The 13,717-nt window shown below is 46.3% G+C and overlaps 1 protein-coding gene across 1 annotated transcript in view; it reads left to right on the top strand.

Moving 5' to 3' along the window:
- Positions 1 to 9,981: 9,981 nt before the first annotated feature.
- C1H1orf127 (chromosome 1 C1orf127 homolog) overlaps positions 9,982 to 13,717 on the top strand; it is a 28,959-nt gene continuing 25,223 nt past the window's right edge. Inside the window, exon 1 of the mRNA XM_032894585.1 lies at positions 9,982 to 10,007. Within this exon, the coding sequence (XP_032750476.1) occupies positions 9,982 to 10,007 (26 nt within the window). The remainder of the gene's footprint in view (positions 10,008 to 13,717) is intronic.

Raw genomic sequence — 13,717 nt, 5'->3', positions numbered from 1 at the left:
AACTTCTCATGTTTTGGGTTATGGGTGTGCCCAGCCGGCTGCTGCTCTGAGATCTCAGTTTTGTGGGGAGACCCACACCTGGGGCTGGTCTAAGTTTCTCAGGATGTACGATTGTACATCCTTGTCAAGAAGACGACTGAGGGGGCTGGGGATTTAGCTCAGTGGTAAAGCGCTTACCTAGGAAGCGCAAGGCCCTGGGTTCGGTCCCCAGCTCCAAAAAAAAGAACCAAAAAAAAAAAAAAAAAAGAAGAAGACGACTGAGGACATGTGTCTGTGTGTCTGTCGATATGTTGACTGTGTCTCAGAGGCATCTCCCACTATACAGCCGCCATTTTGGCTTTTTTGGAAATAATTTCCTGACTTAAGGTGGTGGGCTGGGGGATTTAGCTGGTAGAGTCTTAGGTCTACTGACAAAAAAAAAAGAAAAAAAAAAAAAAAAAAAAAAGAGCTTTGTTACTGACTTCTTGACTGTGTGTGTGTGTGTGTGTGTGTGTGTGTGTGTGTGTGTGTATTTCAAGACAAAGTATCCCTGGCTGTCCTGAAACTTGTTCTGCAGAGCAGGCTGATCTCAAACTCAGAGATCTCCCTGCCTCTGCCTCCTGAGTGCTGGGCTTCCATTACTTATTTCCAAGATGCCATGCGTCAAGCCCAGGACCAGCCAAGTGCTTTTGCCACAGCACTATGCCCCAGGCCCACAACAAAGTTTATAACTTTTAAATAATTAAAAATCTTTTTGTTTTTACTTTATGTGTATGTGTCTCTCTGTCTGGCATATATAGTTGGGTGCCCGAGGAGACCAGAAGCATTAGAACTCCTGGAGTTAGAGATAGGGGAGATTATAACTTTTACTTTGGAAACTTCAGAGCCTGACTTAGTGATACACACTTTAGTCCCAGATCTGGAAGCCAGCCTGGTCTTCATAACTCAATCTAGGCCAGCCAAGGCTACATAGTAAGACCCTGTCTCAAAAAGCACTAAAAACTGAGGGGCTGGAGAGATGGCTTACTGTCAGGAGAATTAATTGTCTACAGCTCTTGCCATGGACCCTGGGTTCCTGAAATCCAAATCTGGCTTCTCCCAGCTGCCGGTAACTCTCAACTCCAGGTGATCTGATGCCCTTTTCTGACCACCCTGGGTATCTGCACTTTCGTATACAAACCTGCACTCAAACATATACATATAACAAAAAAAAAAAACCCTATAAACAAAACAAATCCAGACAGAAAGAACACTGGAAGTGACAATCCAATGCATACTAGCATAGCTGCCGCTCATATGTAACATGTAGAGGGCATGGAGGTGTTGGTGCTCATGGATAAACACCAGGGAGGTCTGGAGCACACAAGGGAAGAATGTGTAAACTGTTACCTGCCCGGAAAGCTGGGAGTGGACATGGTAACCTTTGCACTCCCTGTGAGACCACATCAGACCCTTCCCCTAGACCCTCCCGAGAGCTTGTTTCTCTCAGTTGATCTATAAAACCTATTATGGGGAAGGTGTCATGTGTACTTTTCAAAGAGCCATCTGATCTTTAGCTTAACTTTGTTCCTCAAGGAGATTTGTGTATGCTTTCTTAGATACTTGAGACAGTGTTCATTGTCACCAGAAAAGTTTTGACCAAATTGTGATGTGGAAAAATATGCCTAAATAAACCACTCGGGGTCAGACTCTCCTAAGTTTGAACCAATAACTGTCTACTGAGCCCTGTTGAACCAAGCTGCCTTATCTCCCTCTGGTCATCTCTGTTGCCTGTGGAGAGTGCAGAGAACCCTGCAGTAACTGGCTAATATTTTTCAATATCTTCCTATCGGCTTAGGAATGTGTATAGCCAGCTTGTGTCACTCTCTCTCCCCCAACCCAGGTCAAATACTTGGAAGTAAGATATCCATATTGCAACATTCAGCCCCCTTCCCCCAAGCAAGGACATTCTCCTACATGACTTCAGTAACCATATGTAGGAGACGGGCTTAAATAACTTTATGCAGGAGATGGGCTTGGTGGTACAGGCTGTGATCAGAACTACTCAGGAGGCTGAGGCAGTGAAGTGGAGAAGGTAGGAAAGAGAAGTTATTAGTTACCATTTTACTGATTTCCAGACCCACTTAGAGCACCTGGAACGGAAGGACCAGGAGAAATAGCTGAAACAATACCTCATGGCCCTTAGCAACCTGACCACAAATTGTCAATTTACAATCTGTCAACTGTAGCACTTGCCTTTGAAAACCAAAAGCTCTGGGAGCTAACTGCAAGTATGTTTCTGTTTGGCTAGCTTGCTCGCCCCACCTTGTGGTTTTAGAATACAAAATGAGGCTGGTTTGGGAGTTATCCAGCCCCAGTGCACTGGTGACGCCTACGTTAGTGCTTTTCTTCTCCTCCTCCTCTGGTTTTCTTACTTGTCTGTTTTATTTTAAAAGTTATTCTCTCATTTCTTACATCCCGACCCCCTTTTCCTTCCATTCCTCCCCATTGTTTCCCCCCCCCATTGTTTTTTGTTTGTTTGTTTTTGGAGACAGAGTTCCTCCATGTAACCTTGTAGATTTTTATTTCTTTTTTTCTTTTTTTTTCTTTTTTTCTTTTTTTTGGAGCTGGGGACCGAACCCAGGGCCTTGCGCTTGCTAGGCAAGCACTCTACCACTGAGCTAAATCCCCAACCCCAGCCTTGTAGATTTTTAAAGTCATTTTTGTAGGGGCTGGAGAGATGGCTCAGCGGAAAAGCACCTGCTACTCTTCTGGAAAACAGAAGTTTGGTTCGCAGCACCCACAAAAGGATGGTGGCTCATAGCCACCTGTAACTCCAACTCTGACATTACACATATATAAAAAATAAAATGAAAAGCCAGGCAGTGGAGGTGCATGCACACCTTTAACCCCAGCTCTCAGAAGGCAGAGGCAGGTGGATCTTTGAGTTTGAAGCCAGCCTGGTCTACAGAGAGAGTTCCAGGACAGCCAGGGTTACATAGAGAATCCCTGCCTCAAAAAAACAGAAGGAAAAATAGATAATTCATATACATACATAATTTTTGCAAGAAAAGCAATTCATGCAAACACCAATATCAAAATCCTGAATCAAACTAGGCTGGCCTCAATTTGCAATGATCCCCCTGCCTCATCCTCCCAGGTGTTGGCATTATAGGAATATGCCCCTCTTCAAAATTCCTTTTTTAAGGTGATACTGTATTTACATATAACCTATGCGAATGTCCCCATATATTTTAAATCGTCTCCGCATTCCTTACAATACTAATAAAATGTAAATGCTATGTAAATAGTTGTTGTATTGAGTTATTTAGGGAATGATGACACGGAAAATTTATGTACATATTTAATACATGATTTTCCCCTACTTTTAAAAAACAGATTTATTTACTTCTGTGTGTGCATGTCTAAGTGTGAGTGAGTATGTGTGCATGGGAGAGGCATGTGTGTACACACACAAGCCAGAAGACTTCATCGCATGCTCTCCTCCAATCACTCTCTACCTGATCCCCCCTGGAATCTGGGGTGTTCTTTTCTAGCCTAGCAGCCAGAAAGCCATAGCCTTCAGTTTCTGCCCCTCTCAGAGCTGGGTTACAGGCATGCACTGTAAGGCCCCACTCCGATGTGGGTGTTGGGTTCCATACTGTTTCCCCACATTACTCAGCAAGTGCTCCTAACTGCTGAGCCATTTCTCTACCCCCGCCCTTTTCTTCTTCTCTTTTAAGACAAAATCTTAAAGCTGGCCTTACACTCACTATTCACTATGTTGGTAGCTCAGATGTCAAACACACTCCAACCTTCCTGGGTAGTTTCTGTAGTCTTGAAATTACAGGTCTAAGTAATTTCAAATCCATTTGTTGTTACTGATTTAGAGATGGGTCTGATGTAGTCTGGAGTAGCCCTGAGCTCCTGATGTAGCTGAAGATGATCTTGAACTTCTAACCCTCTTCCCTCCACCTCCCAAGTGCTGGGAGTTCAGATATGGGCTGCAATGCCTGACTGCACGCACACACACACACACACACACACACACACACACACACACACACTCGTGCACACACGTGAATTTGCTTGTTGAGACAGGGTTTCTTTGTGTAGCTTTGGCTGTCCTGGAACTAACTCTGTAGACAAAGCTGGCCTTGAACTCACAGAGATCCGCCTGCCTCTGCCTCCTGATTGCTGGGATTAAAGGCATGCACCACTATGGTGCATGGACCTAGCACATATGCCTGGACCTAGCACATATTTTAAAAAGAGCCAAAGGAGAGACATTTAGATGTTCCCAGCTCAGGGAAATGACAAAGCTTTAAAGAGACAGAAATACTAACTACCTGACTATACTGATGCGTCAGATTGTCACACTGTGTCCATAGCCATCTGCAGTTATTATGTGTCAGGTTAGAAATGGGGACTGAAGATGCAGCTAAGTGGTACAGCACGTGCTTAGCACTGTCTGAGGCCCATAAATAAAGCCTTCAAGTTTTACTCATTTATTAATTCTAATTGTAATACGCATTGGTTTTTGCCTGTATGTATGTGTGTGTGTGAGGGTATCAAGTCACTTGGAGCTGGATTACAGACAGTCATGAGCCACCACATAGGTGCTGGGAATTGAACCCGGGTACTCTGGAAGAGTAGTCAGTGTTCTTAACCAATAGGCCATCTTTCCAGTCCCAGTTTTTTTAAGATTTATTTTATGTAAATTCACGGTCTTGTCTTAAGACATGCCAGAAGAGGGTGTCAGATTCTATGGTTGTGAGCCACCATACGGTTGCTGGGAATTGAACTCAGGACCTCTGGAAGAGCAGTTAGTGCTCTTAACCACTGAGCCATCTCTCTAGCCTTTTCTTTCTCCAGGTTGTTATTATTATTATTATTATTATTATTATTATTATTATTATTTATTTTATGTATGCGAGTACACTGTCCCTGTCTTCAGACACACCAGAAGAGGGCATCAGATCCCACTACAGATGGTTGTGAGCCACCATGTGGTTTCTGGGATTTGAACTCAGGATCTGTGGAAGAGCAGTCAGTGCTCTTAACTGCTGAGCCGTCTCTCCAGCCCGGTTTTTATTATTATTATTATTATTATTATTATTATTATTATTATTATTATTATTATTATTATTTTATGTGTATGTCTGAATGTGGGTATGTGTTTACAGAGATTAGAGGCAATTATGAGCTGCCAGGTGTGGGTGCTGGGAACTGAACTCAGGTCCTCTGGAAGAGATGTGCATTTAACCACTGAGCCATCTCTCCAACCCTACAGATAACAGTTCTATCAGAACAAGGCAGGCTCGCCCATTTGTCTGTCCTCCATTTGTTACATTTGACATTCATAGTATCATCTTCAAAGCCCAAGTGTTTACTGTGTGTTCTTTACAGCAAAGCTTACCAACCTGTAGTCCTTTACTTCTAACTGCTCACAGCATTCAGCAGATGACCACCCTGTGGCCCATGCATCCTCTGCTGGTCCCTAGAGTTCCAAAACTGCCACAGAGGAGCAAGGCTCCTTGGCTATCCAGGAGCTACAAGGCTGTGTTCACAGAACCCTTCTTTGGCACAGGAACAATCTCAGCAATTAACGTCCAGAGTTGCTTGACTCCTTACCTCTGTGGAGAAGCTTACTACCATCCCGATGGTCCAGAAAAGAAACCAGAGCGAGCACAGGCTGTGGTCCTGTGTCCCCCAGACCTGAGGCACCTGAGTGCTTGAGGCTGCTGCTTTCCCTGCCCCCTCTCCAGTTCCCCAGCACTCCTCCTCGCTCGTTTCCATCTCCCTAATTTTTGCCATTTTGATGAATGTAAAACGCTCTCTCATAATGTCACTTTGATTTGCATCTCTCTGAAATCTACAGAGGCGGAGTATTTCCAGAATCTGGGTTCTTAACTGTTAATTTGCTTCTTGAAATCAAACTAGTATATATTTTCTAAACGAGGTGGAAAAAGGGTTTTTTTTTTTTCTTTCTTTCTTTTTAGCTTTCTTTTTGGTGTTTTGAGACAGGGCTTCTCTGTGTAGCCCTGGCTACCCTGGAACTCACTCTAGACCAGGCTGGCTTCAAACTCAGAGATCCGCCTGCCTCTGCCTCCTGAGTGCTGGGATTAAAGGCTGCCACTGCCCATCCACATAAAAAAGCTGTCTGTATCTCTGTACCCCGCACTCCTACAGTGAAATGGGAGGCAGAGACGGGAGCTCTTGGAGGCTCAACAGCTAGGGTGCTCTGCCTCACCATGGTGGAGTGAGAACTGCTTTTGAAATTGCCCTTTGACCTACACACCCATGCACAGGAAGGGACGGAGAGAGGGACAGCGGGAGGTGGTGGTGGCTCACACCTTCAATCCCAGCACTCAGAGGCATAGATACAATAAAAGTCTGAAGATGACTAAGCCGGCAGTTTGACATCTGTGATCCCAGCCCTTGGGAGCCTGAGGCGGGCTCCTGATGTGTGTCTTTTACCACATATAATGAAATAATTAGAAATAGAAATGTCCCTCCGCCCAAAATACCTCAGTTGATAGCAAGAGCGAATTATCAGATCCACAGCGTCATAGCATCAGTACTTCTGGGTGAAGGCTTGACAGCCACTGTGGGTCACTGCGTTACCCGAAGAGCCCTGATGAAGAACTGGGGCTGTAGCTCAGTGGCAGAGCACTTTGCCTCCTGTGTAGAACACCCCAGGTTCAAGCCCCAGTACCAGCAAAAAGCAGACAAAACCAGTGCTGACTGTAAAAGCTGTCTGAGATTCTGTAACGGTCACCGCGGGTTGTGAAAACACATGGATAAGGACCAGAAAGATGGTTCCTCAGGTAAGGAGGCCTGCAGCCAAGTCTGACAGCCAGAGTTCAATCCCTGGGACTCACATGGTGGGAGACAACCGACTCCACAAATTCTTCTCCGATCGCCACATATGTGTAGTGGCACGCACTCTCTCTCTCTCTCTCTCTCTCTCTCTCTCTCTCTCTCTCTCCACACTAAATAAGTGGAAAAATGAAAGAAGTTACCTGGGACTTCTCTTGGGAGCAAAATAATATAGTGGCTTGTTTGGCTTGTTCATAACGTTCATATTGTTGTTCATAATGGAATCAAATGCTAACTTTCAACTCGATGCAAGTGAAGGTAAGAATGTGTCTTCGCGGGGCTGGAGAGATGGCTCAGTGGTTAAGAGCACACAGACTGCTCTTCCAGAGGTCCTGAGTTCAATTCCCAGCAACCACATGGTGGCTCACAGTCATCTATAATGGGATCTGATGTCCTCTTCTGGTGTGTGAAGACAGCTACAGTGTACTCATATTCATAAAATAAATAAATTAGAAATTAAAAAAAAAAAGAACGTGTCTTCGCCCATTCAAGATCAAGAACTCTTGACCTTACACAGACGTGTGCCTTTGAGGGACTCCAGGTTAGAGGGCTCTGTGTTAACGGCTCAGAACCCTGTCTAGCTCAGAGAAACTTCTGGATGAATGGAGGCTCGCAAAACAAAACCTGGCTCAGGGTAGGCATGTATCTCAGTTGGTAGAGTGCTTGCCTAGCATTACCCAAGAGTTTAATCCCCAGTATCGACAATAGGGTGGGAAAATATTACATTTCCATATCACGAGTCCAAACGCCCATTTCCTGGCTCCCAGGCTGGTAGTGTGGGTGGTGTGGGTATCTATCAGAGAAGGCTGCTCAGATATGAGTGTAAGCCAACAGAAAGTCTTTATGATCCAGCCGGTGACAACATAGGGCACGCTTTTAAGCACAAGAACCATACTTCAGTTAACAAGAACAGTTAGCCAGAAGCGAAAAGGCAAGGTTAGTGCATTTTGAGACTTTCCCAGGACTATGTGGATTTTGATGGTTTAGGCCTTTGTTTAGTGGTACTGTCTATGTGCTGTGTTTTACTGCCTGAATGGTACTCTCATCATGGGGTCAGTCCTGCTAAGGTCTGGAGCCCTGTTACATTGAGATGCAATGAGATACTTTGTATATTTTGTAACTGATTAACCAGGTACACATTTGGCAAGCCTAGTGGCAACAGTGATGTTTTTCACAGAGATGGGTGAACTTGAGAATGCCCCTGAAGTGAGGCAATTGGAGTTAATATTTTCTTATTACTCTTTGACCTCCAAGTGTTGAAGGAGACCCATGAGCGTGTGGGTGGTTGTGCTTTTGGAAAACCAGCTTTGTGGGTAGTAGAGCCCTTAGCTTAGATGCAATTTCTCATTTGCAAGAGAGGAGGCTGTTCATAAATAAAACCGTGGTGAAATCCACCCGGGAGCTGTGACTTAGCCAGTTCTTAACTGTTATTGAGGAGAAGCAATTTTGAAAATGTGATGTTTCCCAAATGGAAAAATGAAATTCGAGCTCATTTGTGTAAGATCCCAATGAAACTGCCTTCTCAAAGAATATTCCAGAAGTCAGTCTCCCTCTCTCTGTCTCTGTCTCTGTCTCTGTCTCTGTCTCTGTCTCTGACTCTCTCTCTCTCTGTGTGTCTCTGTGTGTGTGTGTGTGTGTGTGTGTGTGTGTGTAGATGTGTGTGTTTAAAAATGTGTGTCTTTGGGGCTGGAGAGATGGCTCAGCGGTTAAGAGCACTGACTGCTCTTCCAGAGGTCCTGAGTTCAAATCCCAGCAACCACACGGTGGCTCACAACCATCTGTAATGGGATCTGATGCCCTCTTCTGGTGTGTCTGAAGACAGCTACAGTGTACTAAAATATGTGAAATAAATAAATCTTTTTTTAAAAAAAGAAAGATGTGTGCCTTTAATGTCAGCAGATAAAGGCAGGTGGATCTCTGAGTTCAAGGCCAGCCTGGTCTAGAAAGTGAGTTCCAGGACAGTCAGAGCTACACAGGGAAACCCTGTCTTGAAAGACAACTCAACAAAACAGAACAAAAAAACAAATAAAAAAAGACAAAGACAGGTTAAGGCATGTGGCTATTTCTGTAGGGGTGGGTGGAGAGATGTAGAGGAATGAGGTTTGTGTTGTCAGAAAGGGAAGGCCGTGGCGTTCTTATGTGAGGCTGTTTGAAGTGAGTGCTTCAAGGGTCCCCGTGAAGGGCTACCCAGCTGCATGTCCCAATCTGGGTTGCTTCTGTTTGGTGTGACAAGAACCTCCCACCAGTGTGAAAACAGGGCCTGCATGACACGTTTTCAAGAATTACACCGAGGGCAAGGTTCCGTCCATGTCTCCTCAGGTGCCTCAGAATAAACCTGGGTTTAAAGAGTAAGCTGTCAGTGCAGAGTTGAGCTCAGGAAATGGTCTAAAAGAAGGGTGCTAAACACTAACAAAGAAGATTCTAGGAGATGGGTACCCAGCTTGGTGTGTTTTGAAAAATTTTTGTAACAAAATGGGGGGAGGGGGCTGGTTAAATGGCCCAGCACATAAAAGCACTTGCCACCAAGCCTGATGACTCTTAAATCGCTGGGACACACATGGCAGGAAGAGAGAACTGGCTCCTGAAAGAGCACCGTGGTGTACACACACACACACACACACACACACACACACACACACACTCTCTCTCTCTCTCTCTCTCTCATGAATGCACGTGGACACTAAGTAGATGCAGTTACGTTTTATGTATCATTTTGTTTTGAAGACAGGGTTTCTGTGTAGTCCTGCTTCAGTTCCTGCCTCTAGGTTCCTGTCCCCAGGTTTCTACTCTGTGCTCCTTCAGTGATGGACTCTAATGCAGGATGCAATAAACCCTTTTCCTCCCAAGTTGCTTTTGGTCATGGTGTTTGCTAGAGCAACAAACAACAGCACCCCCTTTCGTGAGGACTCAAGGGTATAAAGCAATTAATGTCACCCCAGGGGGCACAAAGCAGGGAGAGGTGTTGACACACATCTGTGTGACACACATCTGTGCGACACACATCTGTGCATTCTGGCACCTGGCTGGCACCTGAGTGACTCTTGGCAACCAAGGGAAGGGGACAGGCTGGCCCTTTGCTTCTGAGCTGGGAGTGCCACTAGATAAACTCCTCCAGGGGAGGAGAGAGCCACCGGGCTGAGGATGTGGGGGTCTGTGGCAGTTGTCTGGTAAGTGGCCTTACCCAGGCCTTCCAAGAAGGTCTTATTTGGTCTTCATGGGAACTGAGAGACCAGGGGAACCCTGAGCTTCCCTTGTGCCCTTTGGAGCAGAAACCAAATATTTCCTTTTAGAATCCAGAAGCTTTGTGTCTAGAAAGGAGGAGGCGGTGGGTGAAGCCTGCTCAGATCTGTGGCTGCTTGGCTGACAGATATGAAAAGAAGGCACCAGGTGATCCAGTCTTCTCAGGGGAGGGCCAGGCAGAGTCACTCCCACCTTGCCCAGGCTCCTTGGTTATCCCTTTTCTTTCTTTTTTTTTTTTTTCGGAGCTGGGGACCGAACCCAGGGGGGCCTTAAGCTAAGGCAAGCGCTCACCATTGAGCTAAATCCCAACCCAAGTTATCCCTTTTCTTTTTTTTTTTTTTTTTTTTTTTTTTTTTTTGAGCTGGGACCAACCAGGGCCTCCCTAAAGGTAAGCGCTTTTCTGAGCTAAATCCCCAGCCCCGGTTATCCTTTTTTGGGTCTTTTAGCATGCTCACGACCAGGTCTCAGCCTACACTGGAAAACAGAACAAACCCACTCTGGGCAGGAGGGGGGTCTCTGAGGCTTGAAGGTCAGCAGCTGGCGGTTGGCTCTGGCTTCCATACTGCAGGCCTTCTGTGTGCTGTGACATTTGTAGATCTGTGGACAATGAGGGCGATGGAGAAGCTGGGTGGTGGTGGTGGTGGGGAAGCAGGAGGAGGTGCAAGAACCACCCACTTCTCATAACTGCTCAGTGTGGGGCTCAGCAGCTTTGGGACACGAAGGGTCAGGTCTATACCCAGGCTGCGAAGGGAAAGTTCGGGAGCTGTAAAGCCAAGCTGGAATCTCCTAGTGGGGGAGGGGAGGGGGGAGGAGGGGGGAGGGGGGGGAGGGGAAGGGGGGGAGGGGAGGGAAGGGGGGGGGGGAGGGAGGAGGGGAGGAGGAGGAGGAGGAGGAGGAGGAGGAGGAGGAGGAGGAGGAGGAGGAGGAGGAGGAGGAGGAGGAGGAGGAGGAGGAGGAGGAGGAGGAGGAGGAGGAGGAGGAGGAGGAGGAGGAGGAGGAGATCCGAGGAAGTGCGGGAAGAGACCATAAGCAGGCCGCAAGCTGCCCGGGCTCTAGCAAAGCGGGTGTAATGCACTTTTCTGTGTAACAGCACGGGTGGGGACGAGGATGACACCACGCAGCCACAGCAGCGTGCTTCTCCTTTCCCAGGCCTCTTCTCGGCCTCTAGCAGCAGATTCACCTGCCCTAGGGGAATCTTTAACTTCAAATGCTTCGCAAACTTACCAATGGCGATAGTGCTGCCCCCTGCTGGAAGCCGGGGCTGGGGGGTGCGACCTCCAGTTAGGTTCGCTCCAGGGACGATGTCACCAGGTCGTCTCAGGGTCCCACTTGTAGTTTGAGATAGGGTCTCGGTATGTAGCTCAGGCTGGCCTCAAGCTCCAGATACCCTTGCCTCTGTTTCCAGAGTGCTGACATTGCAGGTCTGTGCCGCCATGCCTGGCTTTATTCTGCATTTTGTATGCAGTGGGTAGGTGAAGTGTAGGCAGTTGAATCTGGCAGAGCTGCAGGCCCAGCTCAGATTACAGGCTAGGGAAAGTGTCTAGGCCAGCGGGTCTCAACCTGTGGTTGGGGACTGAATGGCTCTTTCACAGGAGTTGCCTAAGATCATTGGAAAACGGGTATTTACAATTCATAGCATTACCAACATTACAGTTATGAAGTATCAACAAAAATAATTTTATGGTTGGGGGGTCACCACAACATGAGGAACTGTATTAAAGGACTGACATGTTAGGAAGTACCCACTGGTCTAGGTACTTTTTTGCCAACTTATTCTGGAGGACTGAGGACCTCGGCGATTGATCTGCCTTAGTCTTGGCTCTCAACTCATTTGATATCCAAGAACTGAAGGACCCAGTGAAAGTACCTTTAGATGGAAACCTAGTGTCCTTTCTTTAAAGATTTATTTATTTATCTTATGTATGTGAATATACTGTAGCTGTCTTCAGACACCAGAAGAGGGCATCAGATCCTATTACAGATGGTTGTGAGCCACCGTGTGGTTGCTGGGATTTGAACTCACGACCTCTGAAGAGCAGTCAGTGCTCCTAACCATTGAGCCATCTCTCCAGTCCAGTGTCCTTTCTTATCTTTTGTTCCCCTTAAGTATTCATTTGTTTTTCATGTTTCTGAGTGTTTTGCCTGCATGCCTGTAAGAGCACCAAGTGTATGCAGTACCCACAGGCCAACAGATTTCCTGGAATTGCTGCCATGTGGGTGGCTGGGAACTGAACGCTGGTCCTCTGCAAGGGCAGAACATTCTCTTAACCGCTGGGCGGGCTCTTTAGTCTCTTGTTTTTGATACAAAGTTTCTCCATGTAGTCCTGAGTGGTCTAAGGATCGGATTCTTCCTGCCTTAGCCTCTGAAGTGCTGGGATTAGAGGTATATGCAGCCCTACTTCGAGACTGGAGAGATGGCTTAGTGGTTAAGAGCACTGACTGCTCTTCCAGAGGTCCTCAGTTCAAATCCCAGCAACCACATGGTGGCACAACCATCTGTAATGGGATCTGATGCCCTCTTCTGGTGTGTGTGAATATAGTGACAGTGTATCCACATAAATTTAGAAAATCTAAAAGAAAATAACTTCAAACATTCGCATACACAGATGTGTATATTTCCACACACATTTAAATAGGGATTTATATACATTTTCCATCGGGGACCATAGAGCTACACACTGCACTACATCTGAAGCCCCCTTCTTTAAAAAAGAACCTAAGTCTTTGTCCGGGAACGTAAAGTAGGAATGTGCTGGCCCTGAGTCCCGAGGTCCTACGATTTATTGTCCAACACTGAAAGAACTAAATTGAAATGTGAACACATTTTAGAGACATTTTATTAAATGTTGTCTTGAGTTCAAAAGAGAAGTCCCCAGAGCAGACCCATATACGGTCGGTGCAGAATGCTGAAACGAGTTCCCTTAATGGATGCAAAATTAAAACCACAGCCACAGGTCAGCAAACAGCCACACTCTAGCTGGGCAAGACTTGCTTTTTTTCTTAAAAGGATATTTTCTCACGTTGCCACCACCTCCCAAGAGCTGGAATTATGGGCATTCAAAGAGTGCGCCTGCGCATTCATGAGCGCGCCTGGTGTTCCGGAGCGCTAGGGATCAGGGCCACACTTCATGCTGTTTACGCAATTCACATTTTTCTGCATAAGAACAATTCTCATGGCGCTGAGTTCTGAAGCTCCCAGTACTGGCTGACAGATACAGGCACCGACTCCATCCTGAGTGCATTAGAGAACATCCTGGGTTCGTTTGATTCTCTTTGTTTTTGTTTTCCCTGAAGAAATTTAGTACATTTGTGGGTCCAACTTTACATTCTAAAGCAATTCCCTTGCTCCCTCCCCGCCCCCGCCCTGCCATGCCCCGGCCCACCCCAGTGACTTCCACTTTCCTCCCCAAAGGAGCGGCTATCTGCACCTCCAAATGCAATGACTATGTCCGTTTTGTTTTTATTTTTTAAGATTTATTTATTTCATATATATGAGCACACTGCAGCTGTCTTCAGACACACCAGAAGAGGGCATCCGATCCGATTACAGATGATTGTGAGCCACCATGTGGTTGCTGGGAATTGAACTCAGGACCTCTGGAAGAGCAGTCAGTGCTCTTAACCACTGAGCCATCTC

Source organism: Rattus rattus, chromosome 1 (assembly GCF_011064425.1).
Source record: "Rattus rattus isolate New Zealand chromosome 1, Rrattus_CSIRO_v1, whole genome shotgun sequence".
NCBI lineage: Eukaryota > Metazoa > Chordata > Mammalia > Rodentia > Muridae > Rattus > Rattus rattus.
This window is presented reverse-complemented; position numbering and strand designations above follow the sequence as displayed.